This window comes from Canis lupus, chromosome 31 (assembly GCF_003254725.2).
Source record: "Canis lupus dingo isolate Sandy chromosome 31, ASM325472v2, whole genome shotgun sequence".
Classification (NCBI taxonomy): Eukaryota; Metazoa; Chordata; class Mammalia; order Carnivora; family Canidae; genus Canis; species Canis lupus.
The window spans coordinates 32,241,467-32,262,921 of NC_064273.1; the positions used below are offsets into that span (position 1 = coordinate 32,241,467).

Genomic DNA, 21,455 nt, shown 5'->3' on the forward strand with positions numbered 1-21,455 from the left:
ATGTGTAATTATTCTAATTCATGGGTTTTCAGTCTGTGTTCTTAGAAGATGTTTGGGGATCAGAGCCAGTGCCTAGGAGGGCATGGGAGAGTCATACTCTCTGGCAGTCAGAGGAATTGGCCTTTCATTGGTTTAAAACCTTGTGAAGTTTTCATTTTTTAAAGAAAAGTTACGCATTACAGATCTTGATCAGTCCATGCATTTATAAATAAGAGAGAATGGCCAACGAAATTTAATGACTTACTTATACTGGGTTATATAGCTGTTAGTATCGTATCAGAAACCTGTCCCTTCCATCTTGCTAATTCACTCGAACTATAGGTTGTGAGCCACTCATGGGCAGTAACTGGCATAGTGTGTGTTTGATAATGTTTCGTTATAAAATACAATTATATTCTCTTAAATCACCTGAAACTTCAGTGGCTTCCATTTTATTCATTGTAAAATCCAAGTCCTTTGAGTGGCTCGAAAATCCCCCCACTCCCTCTACCTCCTGCCTCCTCTGTGCAGTGTTGCCTCCCTTACTTTCTCTGCCAGCACACAGCCTTACTCTGTGGTCCCTTGGAAACAGTAGCCACAGGCCCAGACTAACTGAGGCCTTTGCATTAGTTCTTCCCTGTGCCTTAGAGGCCCTTCCCCAGGGGGCATGTGGCTCTTCCCTCCTGGCCACAGATCTTCAGCTCCTCCGTCTTCTCCGTGATCCTCTAGTACCAGTGGATGACAGTACCCTGTCACTCTCCATCCCTTTTCCTTCCTCCATAGGTCTTAGTTGCCATGGACAAAATATATTTAACTGTGTATTTGTCTATTATTGATCTCTTCCCTCTATGATACCAACTTTTTGGCAGTGATTTTTATCTGTTTTATTTATTGCTCTGTGTATGGTTTCTAGCATGTAGTAGACACTTGTATTTGAGCGAATGAATCTGTGCTTAAAAATATACTTTATTCGGTCCACACTTTATTAAGCCTCTGGGATTTTTTTTTTTTTTTTTTTTTGATGGTTATTTGATTTTATGTGTTTAATTGTCTGCCCTGTCCTGTATGGCATGAGGGGACTGCAGGGCGACAGGGAGTTTCTCTTTTGTTCATGATTGTATGCTCAGTGCCTGAAGGTGTGCCTGACACTCGGGAGGTACTCTGTTTGTTTATAATTCAGGAATGAATGAATGGATGGATGGATGAACAGAATTAGGATGTACTACAGTGGAAGTTACAGGCTTTTTAATTTTTATTTTCAATACAGGTAGATCAGATGAATAAAATAGTGGAAGTTCTGAGTATCCCACCTGCTCATATTCTTGACCAAGCACCAAAAGCAAGAAAGTTCTTTGAGAAGTTGCCAGATGGCACTTGGAACTTAAAGAAGACCAAAGATGGAAAACGGGTAAAATAGGGAAACTTTGTTTTTTGAGTCTTTGTTACTTATTTTACGAGAGCAGTCTTTCTTTCTGTAGCTCATCTTGCATCACTTGAAATCCGTGTTTCAGTTAACAGTTTGATTAATAACGTTGGTGTATGCTTCTTTAGATGGTGGGTGTAGTTTGACCTGATGTGTCTGTTTGGACCAGTGTTTGTTTCATGGTCAGAGTTAAGGCTTCATTTTGAAAACTCTGTGTCTGCTTTGTGAGACAGCCAATCAAACCACCATGCCTCATTGCGGCAGTAGAATCCGTCAGTTTGACCTTTTTTCCTCACAGTGTGGGTCTGTGATGAAGTCCCAGTTAACAGTACCGCAGCTGTGAGCAACAGAGGTCATAATTGCAGTAAATCGCCTTTTTTTTTTTTTTTTTCAGTTGGGGGGGAAGGGATTTTTGACTTAGGCAATTTGTGACAAGAATATGAACTGACTTAGAGAGTCATTGGATAGATTCCTGGAGATTCTTATTCTTAGGTCAGTGGCATGGATAGCAGGAATGTCAAATCTCCAAAATACTCAAAGTGAGGTTTTCAAATCACTAAGTTTGTTTTAGTAATCTTCTTTTAGCTGAGAAGTTTTTTCAGATCCTTAAGCGATGTCAGTTTAACAGAGTAAATGATAGCAATTTTGCATCTTGATTTACTTTTTGTTTTATGTATCTGAAAATAATCGTATGTTGTGATCTAGCTTATTTCTAGTATAAAATGAATGTCATATATAAATATCTGGTTGTCTGTGATATGTATACCAGACACCTTGTGATTCTAGTTTTGCATTCTTAATATTTAGGAGATTTTATTTTTGCTCCAAGTTTTATTTTGCCCTTGCATTTTAGCGATGCTGCCACCAGGTGTCATTTCCAGTGAACTGAAGATGATGGTTGTTTGCTTTAATTCACCTTCATGTAGCTGTGGAGTCTCAACTTTCATTATCGAATGATTTTCTTTAGAATATTTAAAAATATATCTGTAATTAAGGGTTTCCCAGCTGATTTGTAACCTACTGCATTCTGCTTTATTTATTAAAGTTCCAGGTAATGGAGTATCTGGCAGCTGAATTGTGCCCACTCCCCTTAAGAAAGGGGTGGGTAATGCCATGCAAGCCTCCTGAGTCCTTTTGCCTTCATCCACATCGGTAGCTTCTCAGGCCTGGCCCCTTTCCCCTTCAACCAAAACACAGCCTCCTCGGAATCCTTCTTAGTTTCCCTAGCATTTAAAGTAGCTCCTACCAGTTGATTGGAATTAGGGTGGAGGATATGAAACCTCCTTTATAGTTCTTATCTCTGTGCAATACAGGCTACTACTTTCTCCATTTTGAAGTGTTTTTTTTTTCCTTCTGCCTGTTGTTTCTTTTTTCTAAATAAAACATTCATCCCATCCCATTCATATCCCTGTCTTATAAAACCACAGTTAAGCCACTATGGGCTGTAACCTTTCATTTCTCCCAAATTGAGCTATGAGTATTTTAAAAAATTATTCGGGGAGGCATTTCAGAAATGAAAAGAGAAATCTTTTCCCTTTTTAAAATTGAAAGTGAGTATCATAACCTGCATTTAATACATATTAACTATAGGTTTTATGAGATTTCCTTAGCTGCAATTAGCAACTGACTTAAGAAACTTAATTTTTAAAATATAAAATAACTATTTTGTTTTTGAATAGAAGTAAATTTTGCAACGACAGAAACATCAAATCCATAACCAAATGTTTACATTATAAAGGATGCACTAGGGAATTTAAGCATAAGTATAAATTGAGTTGCACGTGTTCTCATTGGATTTGTGTTTATTTTCTCAGTGATTTTATTTTACTTTTAATTTCTCAACGTGTGTTTCAAGAGCCCATTTTAGCTTCTTGGTAATGAAATCTATATCTACTATATGTGTTTTTTTTTAGTGAGGGAGGTGGATGAAGAATTAAGGTTCTGTTTTGTTAAAGTATAATTTTTGTACAACATAGGCATACCTTAAGTGTTTGTTTTGTTTTAATCTTACGTACAGCAATGTAAATACTACCTAAAACAAGATACGGAATATTCCCCTCACCCTAAAAGTCCTGTTGTGACTCTTTTGTCATCCCATCCCACCTCCACTATTACCATAGGTTAGCTTTGCCTATTCATAGGCAAAATTCATATAAATGTAATCCTATAGTATTTATTATTTTGCTTTCTTCACTTAACAAACATTGTTTTTGGAAATTCATACCTGTTAGGTGTTTCAAAAAGTTATTTTGTTTATTACTTCATAACATTCTACTGAATGAAAATAGTGCAATTTATCTATATTAGTTTATCAGTGGACATTGAGTTGTTTCCGATTTGGACCTATTATGAATAAGGGTAGTGGGTACTGTATAAATCTTTTGTGCACATGTGTTTTCATTTCTTTGGGTCATTACCTAGAGGTAGAGTTGCCAGATCATAGGATATATGTGTGTTTACCTTCATGAGAAAATACAGTTCTCTAAATTTTCATCATTCTACATCCCTACAATGTATGAGGAGGGTTCCAGTTGTAGGACATCCTCACTGTTTGATATGGTTGGTCTTTTTGAAATTAGCCATAATGGATTTGTATAGTCATTATACTTCTATTTCTCCATGATTAATAATATGTGCTTATTAACCATTCATATATTTTTGGTGATATCTTTCTAGTCTTTTACTCATTTATTATTGAGTTTAATTATTGAGATATAGGAGTTTTGTACATATAATGGATATAAGTCCTTTGTCACATGTGTCAGTATTTTTTCCTAGACTATGGTTTACCTATTTCTTTTAGTGATATCTTTTCATGAGGGGGAAAATGTAATGTCAATGAAATTAAATTTATCAACTGTATTTTATGAATACTAGTTGTTTTTGTATCCTAAGACATCTTTGCTTCCCTCAAGTTTGTGAGGGTATTCTGTGTTTTCTTTTAAAGATTTTTTGATCCTAGTTTTTATGATTAGAGTTCTGTGGTTCATCTTGAATTAAGTCCTGAATATGGAATGAGGTTAGGAGTGGATGTTCACATTTCCAGATGCTTACCTAAGGAGTTGTAGCATCATTTGTTGGGCTGTTTCCTTTACCTATTGATCTGGGAGCTTTTGTCCAAAGCAAATTTCTCTTTTATGTGTGGGTCTATATTTGCACCCTATTTTGTTGCTTTGGTTTATCAGCCCTGAACCAGTACCACAGTGCCAATTTTGTAGCTGTATGGTGAGTCTTTCACATTCAAGTAGTGTAAATCCATCAGCTCTTTTTTTGTTTCAATTTTTTTTTTTTTTTCTATTCTCCAGGTCCTTTTTATTTACCTACAAATTTTAGAATCCGCTTATAAATTTGTACCCAAAATCTTGCTGGAATTTCTATTGCACTTGCATTTGAGATTCCATGCAGGAGAATGGACATTTTAACAGTATTGGTTTTCCAGTCTGTGAACCTGGTTTTCTCCATTTAGTCTTTAATTTTTTTCAGCGGTATTTTGTAGTGTTTTGTACAGAAGTCTCAGGCATATTTTGTTAATTTTTAATTTTTTGATGCTATTTAGGTATCGTGTTTAAAGTATCATTTTCTAATTTCTCATTGCAGGTATGTGGAAATAGAACTGAGTTTTATTTCTCTGTATGTTAACTCTGTATCCTAAGACGTTGCTAAATTTACCTATTCTAGTTTTTTGTTTTTAGATTCTGTAGGACTTTCTATTTAATTATATCCTCCGCAAATGAACAGTTTTATTCTTTCAATCTATATGCTTTGTTTGTTGTTTTTTTATACTGGCTGGAGCCTCTGTATGTTGAGTAGTCATGGTGAGACCAGACATCTTCCCATTTTCTCAATCCTGTGGGAAAAGCATACATTTATTCAATATTTTTAAATATGGTGCTATATTTCTTGTAGCTCTCTATGAGTTGAAGTAGTAGTTTCTGTGTTTTTAGAGACTTGTGTTGCTTGTTTGTTTTTCTAAATCATGAGTGGGTTTTGAAAGTTGTCACATGCTTTCTGCACCTATAGAGATGATCATATGGTTTTTCTCTTGTTATGTAGTAAAATATATGAACTTTCAGAATATTGAGCTCAACCTATGATAAGCCATACTTGGCCTCAATTGATAAACTATCTTCTTTTGTATTAGTAGGTTCAGTTTCTTAGTCTATATTGGTAGGAATTTTGTCATTAAATGGATATTTGTCTAAAATTTTATATATAATACCTTCATTGGGTATTGATCTCAGGATTATGCTGATCTCATAAAACTTTTGGGAAGTATTCTTTCTTGATTTTTCTGAAAGAATTTGTATAAGATTGTCATTTCTTTTGTAAATGTTTAATAGAGTTCATCTATGAAGCTATAATGAGTGGGGGTGTTTGGTAGAAAGTTACTAATTGTAGCTCATGTATTTTTTTATAAATATGTGGCTATTCAGATTTTCTTTTTGAGTCAATTTTGGTAGGTATGTATTTCAAGAAACTTGTCTTTATCTAAGTTGTTGGCTTTGTTAGCATAAAATTACCCATAATATTTCATTATTATCTGTGTGATTTCTAGAGGATCTACAGTGGTAGTGTCTCTTTTGCTCCTAATGTTGGTCATTCTGTTTTCTCCTTTTTTCCCTCTATTGCTAGTGGTTTGGCAAACTTACTGATCTTTCCAAACAACCAGTTTTTTTGTTTCGTTTTTACTGTTGTTTACAGTCTTGTTTCTATTTCATTGATTCTTCTCTTTATTATTTCTTCTTCTCCTTGCTTTAGGTTAAATTTGCTTTTTCTAGTTTCTGAAGGTAGAAGCTTAGATCATTTATTTAAAACTTTTTTCTCATTGCATTTAATGTCATAAATTTCCCTCTAATCACTGTTTTAGCTGCATGTAGCAACTTTTGATCTGTTTTAACTCTCAATGATTTTATTTTATTTTTTTTAAAGATCACCACACTTTATTTTATTTTTATTTTTTTTATTTATGACAGTCACAGAGAGAGAGAGAGAGAGGCAGAGACACAGGCAGAGGGAGAAGCAGGCTCCATGCACCGGGGATGTGGGATTCGATCCCGGGCCTCCAGGATCGCGCCCTGGGCCAAAGGCAGGCGCCAAACCGCTGCGCCACCCAGGGATCCCTCTCAATGATTTTAAAACATTTCTAATTTCCCTTGTGATTTTTTTTTTTGTTGCTTCATTGTTATTTAGAATGTTGTTATATAATTTCAAAACATTTGAGGATTTTCAGATAATCTTATTGCTAACTGATCTCTAATACAGTAGCATCATGGTAAAAAAAAAAACAAAACATTATTTCACTCCTTTAAATTCATTCACATTTATTTTATAATATAGCAGGTAATCTCTCAGTGAATGTTCTGTGTGCACCTGCGAGGAATTGTATTTTATTCATTTATTTGGTGTAGGGTCTACAAATGTCAGTATAGGTCAGGTTGTTTGATTTCTTCTTTTTTCTTTTCTTTTCTTTCTTTTCTTTTCTTTTCTTTTCTTTTTTTTTTTTTTTGATACCTTTTACATCCTTTGTCTCTCTGTGACAGAGAGGAATGTTAATCTTTAGTGATAATTCTGGATTTTTCTTACTCTCCCTTTAGTTGCTTTATGTGTTTTGAAGCTCTCTTTGTAGGTGTACCCATTGTTGTACCCTTGGGTAGGTGTACCTAAGTGTTGTTGTGACTTTGTGATAAACTCACTTTTTTTACTATGGTGAAATGTCCCTCTTTATCTCTGGTAATATTTTTATCTTGAAGTCTGATTTGTCCAATATTACTGTATCTGTACCAACTTTCTTATTCACATTCTCAAAGTCTATATTTTTCCTCCCCTTTAACTTCAAGTCTGCCTATACTTTTGCATATGAAGTATGACTCTTGTGTGCAACATAAATTGGTCATGTCTTTTAATCCAGTTAGTTTCTTTCTTTCATGATGCATTTTGAACCTATTTAATTATTCATTAAAAAGCCTAGAGTTTAGGTTTTATTTATTTATTTTTTTAGCGTTCTTAGTTTATTAATCCTCTCAAGAAAAATCTGCACAATCACCACAGATAAAGCCACTGCAGAATCTTTACTCCTTCTGTTGTCCAATCTCCAGCTCACTTTTTGCCAGCACCAACGTTGGCTGTTGCAGTCCTCCCCTGACTTTCTTCATTCTGTTTTTGAATTCTTTGCTCTGTTTTCTTGAAGTCTTTTTCTTCTCATACAGGCCACGTCTTGCAAATCTATGTTCGGGTTCATTTTTCTTTGCATAATCCAAGGAATCATAAATCATGCCAAAGCCAGTTGTCTTGCCACCACCAAAATGGGTTCTGAATCCAAATACAAATATGACATCTGGTGTGGTCTTGTACATTTTGGCTAGTTTTTCCCGAATTTCTGTCTTAGGTACTGTTGCCTTCCCGGGGTGAAGAACATCAATGACCATCTGTTTCCGCTGAAGCAGTTGGTTGGTCATGAACTTCCTGGTCCGGATAGTTACTGTGTCGTTCATGATGGCAGCTGCAGAGTTTAAGTTTTAAACTGTTGTCTTATTTGTACTCTGTTTGTCTTACCTCCTTTCCCATTCCTTCTTTCCTGTCTTCTTTTGGGTTCATGAAATACTATCTATATTTTATTTCCTCTATTGACTTTTTAGCTATTACTCTATAATTTTTATTTTTTAATTTTTTTAAAAAGATTTGTTTGTTTATTTGAATGGGAGAGGGAGCATGAGAAAGGGGAAAAACAGACTCCCCACTGAGCAGGAAGCCTGACATGGGGCTTGATCCCAGGACCCCAGGATCATAACCTGAGCCAAAGGCAGATGCTTAACTGACTCAGCCACCTTGGCGCCCCTGTGTGTAATTTTTACTGTTATATGCATCTTTAACTGATCACTTGGCATTCATCTAATATCACTTGATAAACCATGTAATTAACTGTGTGCTTTTGCCTAACTCTACACCTCTTGTGCACTTGCCATCATATATCACTTTTGCATGTGTTACAGCCCTCACAACAAACAACTGGACTGCTTTAAATAAAAAATGACTTTTAAAGACATTTTAAAACACACAAAAAGTAAAGATAATAAGATGATCTCTTCTGTTCACCTGTGAAATTCTTGATCCCTTTTTGCAGTTCCTGGCTTCCAGCTGGTTTTATTTTTCCTTCAGAACACAACTTCCTCTAACTTTCTGATTTTACAGTGAATAACTTTTGGTGGTGATTTCTTTCAGCAGTTATTTATCTGAAAATATCTTTACCTTCTTAAGGAAGATATGGAAATTTCCATGGATACAGAATTCTAGGTTGATATTTGAGCAAAAGAAAAAAGATAATATGACATTGTTTAAAGATGTTAATGACATTGTTTTTGGTATTCCGTTGTTTCTGCTGAGAAGCCAGTAGTTTTTCTAAGCATTCTGTATGTAGTTTTTCCCTCTCCAGCTGATTTTGATGTTCTCTTTATTTTCAGTTCTTCAGTAAGTCGACTCTTGTGTCCCTGGGTTTAGTTTTCTTCATATGTATTTTCCTTAGAATATGCTGAGTTCTTGGGTCAGTGGGTTGATCTCTTTCATCAGTTTTTGAATCTCTTCAGACATTATCTTTTCAAATATTCTGTTTCTGTCATCTTCTATAAATCTCTACTTAAATGTATGTTACGGTGCACAACATTATCTCCAAGGTCTCTGGTTTATTCATCCTGTTTTCTTTTTATGTTTCAGTTCGTATAGTTTCTTTACTCTGACTTTTGATTCACTTAGTTTTTTTCTTCTGCTGAGCCCAGTCTTAGGTTACAATTATTAAGTGAATTCTTTATTTCCGATATTGCGTATTTTAGTTCTAACATTTCCACTTTTCTTTATGTATGTATAGAGAAAACACGTGGGGGTGCAGGCAGAGGGGCAGAGGGAGAGAGAATCTTAAGCATGCTCCACGTTGGGTGCAGAGCCCAACATGGGCTAGGTCTCAGGACCCTGGGATCATGACCTCAGCCATAACCAAGACTCACATGCTCAACCTGCTGTTCCACCCAGGAACCCCTCTTCTCTCTCTTTTTTTTTAATATAGTTTTCATTTTGTCTCCTGAAATCCCCCTTTTATTCAAACATGTCCACCTTTTTGAACTAACTTTTTTAACCTATTTGTCCTAGTTATTAATAATGCCTGTCTGCCAGTTTCAACATCTGGGTCATTTATTTACATAAGTCTTCTAATTTTTTTACTTGATTATGGACCCATCTTTTAAACATTTCTTGGGTCTGTAATTTTTTTAAGTGTATGCCAGACTTTGTATTTAAGAATAGTTGAGACGGAAGTAAATCTTACTTCCTTCCGGAAAGAGACTCACCTCTCCTTCTGTCTGGCAGTAGTATGGGACTGAGTCAGTCTCCTTTGTAGTTAAGCTGAATCTGGACTTGGCTTTGTCTGCTCAACTTAGATTCAGCTCTTCACTGTCTTCATAGGTTTTAAGCAGTGTGTGTGGAGACCTGAGCGCTCTGGATGCCTTATTGCTCAGCTAATAGCCTGTTCCTGTCTGTGCCTCAGGCTGTCTCTCCCCGTCCGGTGCTCTGTCTCCAGTCTTGCAGGGCCGTGGGGCCTCCCCTCTGGGCTGTGTCTGTCTGCCCCCCCCCCCCCCCCCCCGCCTTGTGTCCATGCACACCACCACAAATCGGCAGAGTTGTGTTGGATTCTTCTTACCCAGACCTCTGTCATTTGTTTCTCCTCCCACCTTACATCTCTTCTTTCCCAAGAAGGGCTTCTCATTTTCAGGGATTTAATTAGTTCTGGTTCATTTGGTCCATGATACTCTTAATGGGTTTTTTAAATGAAATGATTTGTGGCCTACCTGCCTGGCTTGTTCTTGCTTTTAGAGTGAGAGCAGTGGTATCTTGAAAATGTTTCCATTTGTCACTAAAAGTAAAAATCCATTCTGAATAAATAAGGGTTTTAAGGGTTATACTATCATCTGTTTAAAAATGAATTTTCTGAAAGTCTCAACACATGTTATATCTCCATATTCTAAAGGGAGGCATAATTTGTTTTCAGTTTATCTAAATATGAGTGTCAGGGGGCACCTCCCTGACTTAGAGGAGCACTCGACTCTTGATCTTGGGATTGTGATTTTAAGCCCCACATTGGATGTAGAGATTACTTAAGTACATAAAATTTTAAAAAATGAGTGGGCAGGGTTAAATCAGTGGATCTTAACTTGGAGCCTACTTGGAGTGATTACCACCATCTCGGAGAGCCACCATGATGAAAGAAAGTGCACCCATGGTCGCTGGTGCATCAGGCAGAAAAGCGGCTCAGAACCATTTGGCCAGAGCCAGTAGTCAGCACATCTCCTTTATAAAGAACTAGATAATAAAAGGTTTAGGCTTTGTAGGCTTCCATTGCATCTTACTTGGTTTTGTTTGTTTTTATAACCTCCAAAAGTATAAAAACCATTTATGGCTGAGGCTGTACAAAACACCCCTAAGCCAAGCCATTGTTTGCTGAGGCCTGGGCAGCATCTTTAAAGTCATTTTTGGTCTCAAAATTATTTTGAATTTCTCTAACTACAAGTGCGCTTGCAGTAGTAATATGTGAAAATACAGAGGATCTAATTAGAAAGCGGTCTCTTAAATAAGGGTCTCTATATAATAGATTTGAGCATATTTAAAGTTTATGTTGGCCTTTACATATTCCATCAAATTTAGAGAAGCCTTTTATCTTTCTTCTCTTTAGGAGTATAAACCACCAGGAACCCGTAAACTTCATAATATTCTCGGAGTAGAAACAGGAGGACCTGGTGGGCGTCGTGCTGGGGAATCGGGTCATACTGTAGCTGACTACTTGAAGTTCAAAGACCTCATTTTAAGGATGCTTGATTATGACCCCAAAACTCGAATTCAACCTTACTATGCCCTGCAGCACAGTTTTTTCAAGAAAACAGCTGACGAAGGCACCAATACAAGTAATAGTGTGTCCACCAGCCCCGCGATGGAGCAGTCACAGTCCTCGGGCACCACCTCGAGTACATCTTCAAGCTCAGGTCAGTTCTGCTAACTCTACGTTCGGCTTGGAAGTCTCGACTGTTTTCTTTACGAAGGGGGGCGGGGCGGTTATTGTAAAGTCTTTTAAAAATTCGTTGATCGGGATAGGGAGGAATTACTTTTCCTAAATCTACTCTCTGTAGTTAGTAAAAAAATTCACTGCCCCAAAGCTCCAATACTTAACTATGAATAATAAATTGTGCTGGGCAGTGGGAACCAAAACTCTTGATTAACCCAAAATTTTAATTGCTTTGTAAATAGAAATACTTTGTTCATATGCTTGAATTTTCCCCTAATTCAACCAAAACCAAACGATCATGTATCAGCTCAGTGGCTGATGTGAAAGAACTTAGAGGATGGGATAATTTTCTGATACACTTTCAGGTTAATAGAGCTTTTTGTGTGTGATGTACTTTCAGTTTTAGTGTTCCAGTCCTAGAATCTATACTTGAGCATAATTAACTTCAAACTTACAAGTTGTACTGTGTTATGATCCTGAAGGTGGATCGTCGGGGACGAGCAACAGCGGGAGAGCCAGGTCGGATCCAACGCACCAACATCGGCACAGCGGCGGGCACTTCACAGCTGCCGTCCAGGCCATGGACTGTGAGACCCACAGCCCCCAGGTGAGCTTGCTCGCCACTCCTCTGTTATCCGTCCCCTGCCGTGGCCAGGCAGCACAGTGGTGGGTGGTTGTGCCATTTCCCCCAGAGGCTCATGGAAGCTTCCTCACAGGGAATTCTCACCTGTTTGTGACTAAAGAAACATATCTGTGCAATTTTCTACTTCGTTATTTAGAAATAGCTAACATTTCTTGGGTGTGTCCCAGCCACTGTTCCAGTTGTTTTTCCCCAGCAGCATTTTGAGCCTTACACTGTTCGAGTTTTCCTTTTATATTGGGAACTGCACTTGATGGGTTAAATCACTTTTCCTGGCTTGTGATCTTGATTACTGTGCTCTGGCTGCTTCCATGATCTTTTATCACTAATGGTCCTTGATTCAGAGTCAGTATGTGGCTTGAGTTTAACCTCCATGTTGGTTTGGTTTGGTTTGGGTTTGGGATTTTTATTTTTGTTGTTGTTGTCTTTTTGTTTTTGAGGGTTTTTTGTTTGTTCCTTTGTTTTCTAAATTTGTTAAAGAAGAGGCTGTAATTGAGTAATGTTTGTTTTTTTTTTAAATGGGGTGAAACAGATGGTGGTCGTAAAAATATTTATTAAATACTCTGTTAAGTAATAAGTGAGTTGATACTAGGTATTACATTATGGTGTTTTATAATGAGAGGCCAGTCAGTGTATTACTTGATGAGTGAGGTAAAACCGAGGTTGCTGACTGTCATCCCCCATTCTTGTGGCTGGGGCTCCTGAATGCTGCAGGAGAAAACCACTCTTGGTACCATTGTTAATTAGTATTCCCCTGCGCCCTCCCAGCAGGCTTCCCATTCCTCATCACCTCTTGTCTTTCTCGTTCTCTTTAATCTTTGTTTCAGTTGCTGCTTCTACTCTTTGGAGAAACCATTGACCTCCTCTTTGCCCTTGCTCCTTGCTGCATGAGGAGAGTCTTCAGTCAGAAGCACCTCATCCAGCCTATGTGTGTGCTTGTTCACCTCTCTGAGCTTCTCTCTCCTCAGAAGCAGTCTTCCTTCCTGGCTGAGGCCAGCCCCCCCTCCCCCCCTTGACCTCCTGTTTGCTCCTCCTACTTGCTCAGCCTCTGGCTCCTACAGCTTACAGCTTCTCTTCTTCTGCTTGATTTTTCTTCCTTTCAGCATGTGGTCCTCCCCAAGTCTCTCCCATCTGGAGCCGAACCTTTCCCTGGCCTATATCTGGCCCTACATTCTGCTAGTCGGTTGGGGCAGGGTCGTGGGAGCTCTGTTCTACCCCCGAGGAACTCTTTGGTCTGCTCCAGCTGGGCTGCCTACGAGCCCAGGATGCCATTCCTGCAGCGTCAGCTGTGATCGCTGCTGAGGAGGCCAATGGGCATCCAGACGCTTGCCTTTTTTTATTCCTCCCCCACATTTACCGTGTTAGCTCCTCCTTGCCCTCTGAAGTGCTCTCCTCCTTTTTGCCTTGACAGGGTATCTCCTGACATTCCCCCACTTCTCTGGCCTTTCCTTCTTGTCTCTTCTGCATTCTCTTCTGCCCACCCTTACTGATGACTGCGGTACCATCTTTTTCTTTTCTTAAACTTCATTCATTATTCATTCCAAAGAGTGCACACACATGTGTGCTGAGCAAGGGATGGGCAGAGCGATGGGGAGAGGGACAAGCAGACTCTGCCCGGAGCATGGAGCCTGACACAGGGCTTGATCCCTCGACCCCAAGATTGTGACTAGAGTGGAAACCAACAGTCGGATACAGTCGGATACTCGACTGATGAAAACACCCAGCTGCCCTGACTGCAGTTCCATCCTGATGCAGGTCACTCCTGCAGCTTTGTTTCTCACCCAGACCTCACTCCTGAGCCCAGGACCTTTATTCCTGTTTACTCTAACCATCACTTCGAAAGTCTCTGCAGCAAGGCACTGTAGACGCGTCATGTTAACTATATTTGTACCCATCACACCTTGCCACCCTTGTGGGTTCTTCATCGAGATGGCCCTAGACTCCTCTGTTTGTTCCAGCCGTACACTGGGGGCTAGGAGCTAACTTTTGACTTGTCTTTCCCTTATCCCACAGTTGAATCAAATAGTAAACTGTATGGATTCTAAATATCCTAAATTTGCTTTTATTCTCTTCACTTTGCCCCATTGCTGCAGCCGTCTCCAGCGTCTCTTACTGTAAAGAATATTCTAACTGGTCCTTGGGCACTTCATTCCATTCAGCAGTCAATGCCAGTGTCTCCTCTACAGGCCCATGAACACACAGTGAAGCTGTCTGATGTGGCCTTTCTGTGCTTTAAACCAAGTTCGGTTTTCCTTTGTACTTAAACTTATAAGCGTCTCTGTGACCACCATGGTCTGGCCTCTGTTCAGGGTGTTCTTTCTCCTCCTGATTTGCTCTGGTCTTACTGGATTTTTTTTTTCTCTTTCTTTCTTTTCTTTCTTTCTTTCTTTTTGGAAGACCCCATGTTCTTCCATGTTTCTCACATGTGCTGTGCTCAGCGGGGCGCACTTTTCTCTTTGCTGTAGTCACTACCATTTATACTTCAGATCTTCACTTAAATACCAAATTCTTTAGAATGACCTTTCTTCTGCCCTCCAGATACATGAAATACTGCAAAAACATAAGCCTGGGCCAGGAGTAACATGAGACGATTGTGTACCTCCCACCTGTGTTTAGCAGAAGTCATTATTTTTCCTTATTGCCTTATAAGCCCTTTTTAATTTAATTTTTGAATAGATGATATGTGGTTAAAAAAATAAGTAAATGTAAAAGGGGATTCAAGACTTCCCTTCCATATCCTCTGGCCACCCACTTTCTAATCTAATATTACTGGTTTTTGTATCCTTTTTGTGCTGTTTTACATATATCCGCATATAGATATATATTCTTAATCTTTATATACAAATAGTAGCATGCCATGTATGTGTTCACATCTTGAGTATTTTGTTTTTGTTTTAACACATTTTTCATGTATTTTTAATATGTATTTGGAGCTCTTTCTATATCAGTACATGGAGAACTTTTTCTCCCTTCTTCTTTCTTCTTTACAGTCATACAGTACTCTACTGTTTAGATATTCCATAAGTCATTTCCCCAGGCCCCTGTTAATGGACAGTTAGTTAATTTCAAGTCTTTTTTACTATTACAGATGTTGCTGGAATGCCACACACATACCACTCACACACAGGCAGTGTAACTGTGATAGAAAGAAACCCCTTGATGTGAAATCACGGGTCGGAGAGTGATGTGAACTGTGATTTTTATAGCCGCTGCCAAATTGCTCTCCATTTAGTTTTGCCAGCAAAGCCTTCCACTAACAAGACTTTGGAGAAACAGTTGGTGTGATCCCCTTTGATCAGTCTGAAATGAAAACTGGTATTGGGCAGAGGATATTTTTATTTTGCTTATTTCTTTTTATACATGAATTTGAGTAGCTTCATAGTTTAAGAACCATTAGTATTTTCTGAGAACTTTCTGCCTATTTTTCTACTGGATTGTTTGCAGTGATGTTTCCTGAAGTTTGGTTCTTAGACTACCCCTGTTGAGTAAATACTTAATGATTTATGTTAGCTCCTGGTAAAAACGACATAGGCTTTGCCTTCTTTAAGCTTATATGCCACAGTAAATAAACACAATGAATCAAAACAATAAAAATGAATCAAAACAACACAAGACAGGATAATGTGATATGGAATGGCTGTTTGTTGGGTGGGATGTATTATGATTTGAGTAGGCCAAATGGGTAACAGATCCCCCAAATATGGTAGCTTAAAGAGCACAGAGTCTTTCTTTCTTTCTTTCTTTCTTTCTTTCTTTCTTTCTTTCTTTCTTTCTTTCTTTCTTTCTTCCTTCCTTCCTTCCTTCCTTCCTTCCTTCCTTCTTCCTTCCTTCCTTCCTTCCTTCCTTCCTTCCTTCCTTCCTTCCTTCCTTCCTTCCTTTCTTTCCTTTCTTTCCTTTCTTTCCTTTTTCTTTCTTTTTCTTTCCTTTCTTTTCTTTCTTTTCTTTCTTTCTTCCCTCCCTCCCTCCCTCCCTCCCTCCCTCCCTCCCTCCCTCCCTTCCAGATTTTATTTATTCATGATAGACACACACAGAGAGAGAAAGAGAGGCAGAGGGAGAAGCAGGCCCCATGCAGGGAGCCTGAAGCAGGACTTGATCCCGGGACTTCAGGTTCATGCCCTGGGCCAAAGGCAGGTGCTGAACCGCTGAGCCACCCAGGGATCCCCCTCTTTCTTTTTTATGTAACAGTCCTGGGTGGGTGTTGAGGTTCTCTCCCATGTCCTGGGCTCCTCCATCCCTTAGGGCCTACTTGTCTGCTGCATCCACCAGGCAGGATGTGGGAGGTATTTGGAGTCCAGGTCTGCCAATGACATGGAAATTTTCATTCATGTTCCACTGACTAAAATTTAGTCACGTAGTCATACCTAAGTACAGGGGAGGCTAGGAAATATAGTGCAGCCATAGGCAGCTAGTAGCTTTTGCCATAGGAGTTGAGACAGCATTATCCAGAGTTGTCAGAGAAGACTCGAACTGAAATGAGAAGGAAGCATCCAAGCAGAAATTAAAAATCAAAGCACTTTAGGCAGAAAGGAACAGTAGGCACAAATGCCCTGAGACATTTGAAAGATATTGACTACCAGGTAGAGGAATAGAAGGAAAGGCTGGTATGATTGGAACCTAGGTAGCAAGAGGAAGGATGGAGGAGGATAAGCTTGGAGAAATGGACACTGGCCAGATGAGGCATATCGCTGTATAAAGTTTGGATTATTTTGTTTTTCTAAAGAGCATGGAGAGATTGTTAAAGGATTTTAAATAGGAAGGTGATTGGATCTGTGTTTTTAAAAAGATTATTCTTCACTATGGAGAATGGATTAGAAAAAGGCACAAAGATGGAAGCTGGGGAGCTGATTTAGGGGGCTACTCTACCAATGCAGGCAAGAGATAGATGGTAGGAGCCCTGGGAGAAGAGGGATGGTGGTGTATGTGGAGGGAGGAGGTCAAATTGGGGCTCTGTTTTGAAGGCCGACTCAGTGGTAGCTGCTGATGGTTTGGAAGGAGGAATTGCGGAGCAGCTGGTGGAAAGGGTGTTCTTACTAAAACAGGAAAGATGGAGAGAGGAGGGGCATTACAAGGAAAATAAAGAATTCATTTTGAACCTGTCAGGAATATTTACTATCTGACCCTTTCCAGAAAAAGTTTGCCAATCCCTGACATAAAACAAAGCTCCCAAGGAAAGAAAGTGGTTAGTGAAATATATGAGCCTATTTATGGGTATAGCTTGCTAAAAATTGCAGCTTTCACAGTATTTTATTCCTCAAATATATTTGGAATTTTGCATTATAGAACTAACACATTAAAAGTTTCAAAATCCCCTCTCTCTAATTACCATAAATGCTAGTGTCATAGCTTTTGATTGAGGATGAATAAAAGCTTGGAAACAGTGCTTGGAATAAATCCTTGAAAACTCTTCTTACAGGTGCGTCAGCAATTTCCTGCTCCCCTCGGTTGGTCAGGCACGGAAGCTCCTACACAGGTCACTGTTGAAACTCATCCTGTTCAAGAAACCACCTTTCATGTAGCCCCTCAACAGAATGCATTGCATCATCACCATGGAAACAGTTCCCATCACCATCACCACCACCACCACCACCACCACCACCATGGACAACAAGCCTTGGGTAACCGGACCAGGCCAAGGGTCTACAATTCTCCAACGAATAGCTCCTCTACCCAGGATTCTATGGAGGTTGGCCATAGTCACCACTCCATGACATCCCTGTCTTCCTCAACTACTTCTTCCTCTACATCTTCCTCCTCTACTGGTAATCAAGGCAATCAAGCCTACCAGAATCGCCCAGTGGCTGCTAATACCTTGGACTTTGGACAGAATGGAGCTATGGACGTTAATTTAACCGTCTACTCCAATCCCCGCCAAGAGACTGGCATAGCTGGACATCCAACATACCAATTTTCTGCTAATACAGGTCCTACACATTACATGACTGAAGGACATCTGACAATGAGGCAAGGGGCTGATAGAGAAGAGTCCCCCATGACAGGAGTTTGTGTGCAACAGAGTTCTGTAGCTAGCTCGTGACTAAATTGAAACTTGAGTTTGTTTCTTGTGTGTTTTTATAGAAGTGGTGTTTTTTTCCAAAAAACAAAGTGCAAAGCTGCTTGCATCAGAAGGAGATTAACACACTGAACCGCTACAAGAGGGCAAAGCTGACTTTTTTTTTTTTTTAACTTGAAAAGATTGCAAAGGGACAATGAAGTTTTTAAAAGAGCCATGTCCAAACCCATCGTCATGGATAGCGCAGAGGTGTCCTCTTTTTGCCTCCCCCATTTTAACTTGCCACACCCCAGTCATAGTGGGTTTTTTTGTCTTTCTGTTCCACAAAAGTTAATGTTCAGATGTTGGTCTTGGTCATTTGCCAACTAATTTTAAAATAAAAAGGCACTGCACATAATTTGCATAAAGGGCCCCACGAGGGTGTTTTTTTCTTTTTGTTTTTTCCTTTTTCTTTTTTCCCCCCCTCTCGTTTGTTTTGTTTTGGGTTGGGGGGGTGGGAAATTTGGGTTTTTAAGTCCTCTAAACACACTTGGGCACGGAAATGCAGTACTGTAAGGAAGAGGGACCTCCAGCTTACACAAAATCACCTTCAGCTGTGTGGAAGGGACGGTTGTATTGGAGTTTGTAAGGCACAGTAAGCATGCTAAGTGGCGGGGATCAGAACTCTCCTGTCTGAACCTACTGAGGAGCAAAGCAGCAATTAACATGGGATCCTGTGGGTCTCCTGTTGTAGAGGCCACAGTATAAGATAGTAATGGAACATGACCGGTCTCCTAACCAAGGTGCACTGAGAAGCAATCAACGGGTCAGTCGTGGCCAGTCCTGGGGAGGTCTGAGTGGTGGTCTTTGGGATAACCTTTGGCCTTATGGATTTGGACTCGAAATTAGAAGAGCCTACCATTTCAGATGCAATCACTTTTGGACATGCTTTTGCAGACAGTCCTTAATGCTGAAAACACAGAGAATGGGTAATTCAAGAGGCCTTTCTTTTAAAATAGACTTTTGTGACCCACTAATTGTAAGGTATTGCAAGGTCACTTTGCGTGTGTCATAAAGTTGACTTCCTTATTGGTTGAAGGTCACAGAAGTAGTGGTTTGCTTTGATGGAAATAGCTACAGCTGTGTCCCTTCCTGCTTTTTACTTTTTTTTTTTGCTTTTTTTTTTTTTTCTCGGCACGTGGTATCTCCACCATTTCTTCTGCACAAAGATGTCTTCTGTTCATCCTGAACATTTTTAAAAAAATGCAGAATTTTATGTGACTGCTTTTTTGCCTCACAATTATGCTGTGAATTTTACAAAAATTTATTTTCTTTTTTGATAATTTATTGTACCAAAGCTGTTTTTATAGCACATAGATGTCTGTAACCAATAATGTAGCAGTTCTGCACTTTGACACAAGGTGTAACTAGACCATTTTTAAATGTCAGTTGAAAATTATGGCTGTACTATTGCTTAAACAAAACTGGAACTGTTGTTGAATCCATAGCCAATACATCTACAGCAATCTGTGTACTGAGCATAATAGATTGACATCTAATTCAAGATTACAACATCTGTTACATCCTAAGTGTGTTCAGGCTTCTGAAGGTCAAGGGACACTGGATCCAGAAGCTATGGAACCAGCAGCTGATTCTTGTATTCCTGATTAACCTACTTGTAAACTTGAAAGCAAGACCTTGATTGCACCAACAGGTCCAAAATACAAGCACGAGTAAAGCAGAACTCTCATGCATGACCTGAAGCGAACAGGCTGGTGTTTAGCAGGTGCCTAGTTTTGAGATTATGCTGCCTTAATGTAACACAGTCTGGCAGTTGCTAAATTTGTGTTCCCATTTTAAATTGACCAATTTTAGGGTGTTATACTTTTGAGCGGTTGAATTGGGAGAATGAAGATAAGTAATTTATCTGTCCAGGATCAAAAGAAGCCTAGGAAAGAAGCAGTAATCTACCTCTGCCGATAACCCTGTTCAAAACAACTCAGCAGAACACCACATTACTTTTTATTGGTCAATTCCATGTGGCTGACTAGGTCAATTTTTTCTGAACAAAAGCAGGTTTTTATATGTAAACAGTGACAAAAGAAAGGCTTAAAACTATGTGAATGTGAATGGAAACTTGGAAATACCCGTTTTTATAATCCACAGAATTTTTTTGTTGTTAATCAGGAAATCCATATTTATTTTGTAATTAAATGTCAAGCCTGTGGATGATTTTTGAACTTGGTAGTTCATAAAGGTTTACAGTGAATAAAAGGATATCATCTTGAGTAGAGCAATATCAAAAGAAATCAGTAGTTACTGCTGTTTAGGAATGTAAGGGGAAGATATTATATGGGTCAGGTCATTTTTTTCTGTGCTGGTTGCCACATCTTAGCAAGCACCAAAAAAAAAAACAAAAGCAGTTTCTGAACCGCTATTTACATAAAGGAAGTCATAAAGTCCAGTGCTTCTGCATACGGTGTGAGGTTACAGTCCAGTTTTGTGTGCTTTACTACACGGTTTGGTTACAGGACTTCTGTGCATTGTAAAACATAAACAGCATGGAAAAGGTTAAATACCTGTGTGCAGATTGTAAGATCTGGTCCGGACTTGCTGTGTATATTGTAACGTTAAATGAAAAAGAACCCCCCTTTGTATCATAGTCATGCGGTCTTATGTATGATAAACAGTTGAATAATTTGTCCTCAGACTCTTTACTATGCTTTTTTAAAATTAAGAAAAATGTAAATATAGTAAAAATCTTCCTATGCAATTAACCTGGTCCAGGTAATGGTCTGGTAGGTATATTGAGCGTAAGTTTGGTCAAATGTATGAAAAGGAAAATGGTATTGACGTTGACCTCAGCAGCGTCCCAGATCTCGGGATAGAAAAATTGGAGGTTTTGATTTTGATCCCTTTGATTTTTAAGACAGAGTCTCTCTTATGAATGATTAACTATATTCAGTTTCCCTCTGAGACTCAGGGCTAATAGTTTGTAGTGTTTAGAATGGCTGTGAGGGTTCAGTGATTCCTCTACGAGGCTCTGGCCTGCTGGTAAGCAAGAGGAAATACATGTCATCTCATCCCTCCTCCTCTTCCAGGGGTAAATCGGGGACTTTCTCAGGCAGAGTCTGTAACTCTTGCCACAGTGCATTCATGTCTGACCTAAAGCCTTCTCTTTTTCATGAACTAATCTGTAAGTATATAGTAAGGTAGGCCTATATCAAGAAGGCCAAAAACTTAAAAAGTTAAATGTGGTTCTGTAGCATGCAGGTTGGCCATACAGAGTTAGACTCAACATACAAGAAAGAAAAACTTGCTTTAGTTTTTTTCATAGAGTCTGAGCATTTTCCTTAGGGAAGTGGCACATTTTGGATGGTATCAG

General features: G+C 39.0%; 1 protein-coding gene and 1 pseudogene across 8 annotated transcripts in view; one reads left to right on the forward strand and one right to left on the reverse strand.

Annotated features, from left to right (window-relative positions):
* DYRK1A (dual specificity tyrosine phosphorylation regulated kinase 1A) overlaps positions 1-20,773 on the forward strand; it is a 148,752-nt gene extending 127,979 nt beyond the window's left edge. For all 8 annotated transcript variants that reach the window (XM_049104760.1, XM_049104757.1, XM_049104758.1 and 5 more), the window contains 4 exons: positions 1,247-1,387; positions 11,115-11,421; positions 11,924-12,048; positions 17,495-20,773. In XM_049104760.1, the coding sequence (XP_048960717.1) occupies positions 1,247-1,387; positions 11,115-11,421; positions 11,924-12,048; positions 17,495-18,115 (1,194 nt within the window). In that variant the 3' untranslated portion in view covers positions 18,116-20,773. The remainder of the gene's footprint in view (positions 1-1,246; positions 1,388-11,114; positions 11,422-11,923; positions 12,049-17,494) is intronic.
* LOC112661862 (40S ribosomal protein S24-like) lies at positions 7,397-8,711 on the reverse strand (annotated as a pseudogene).
* Positions 20,774-21,455: the final 682 nt, after the last annotated feature.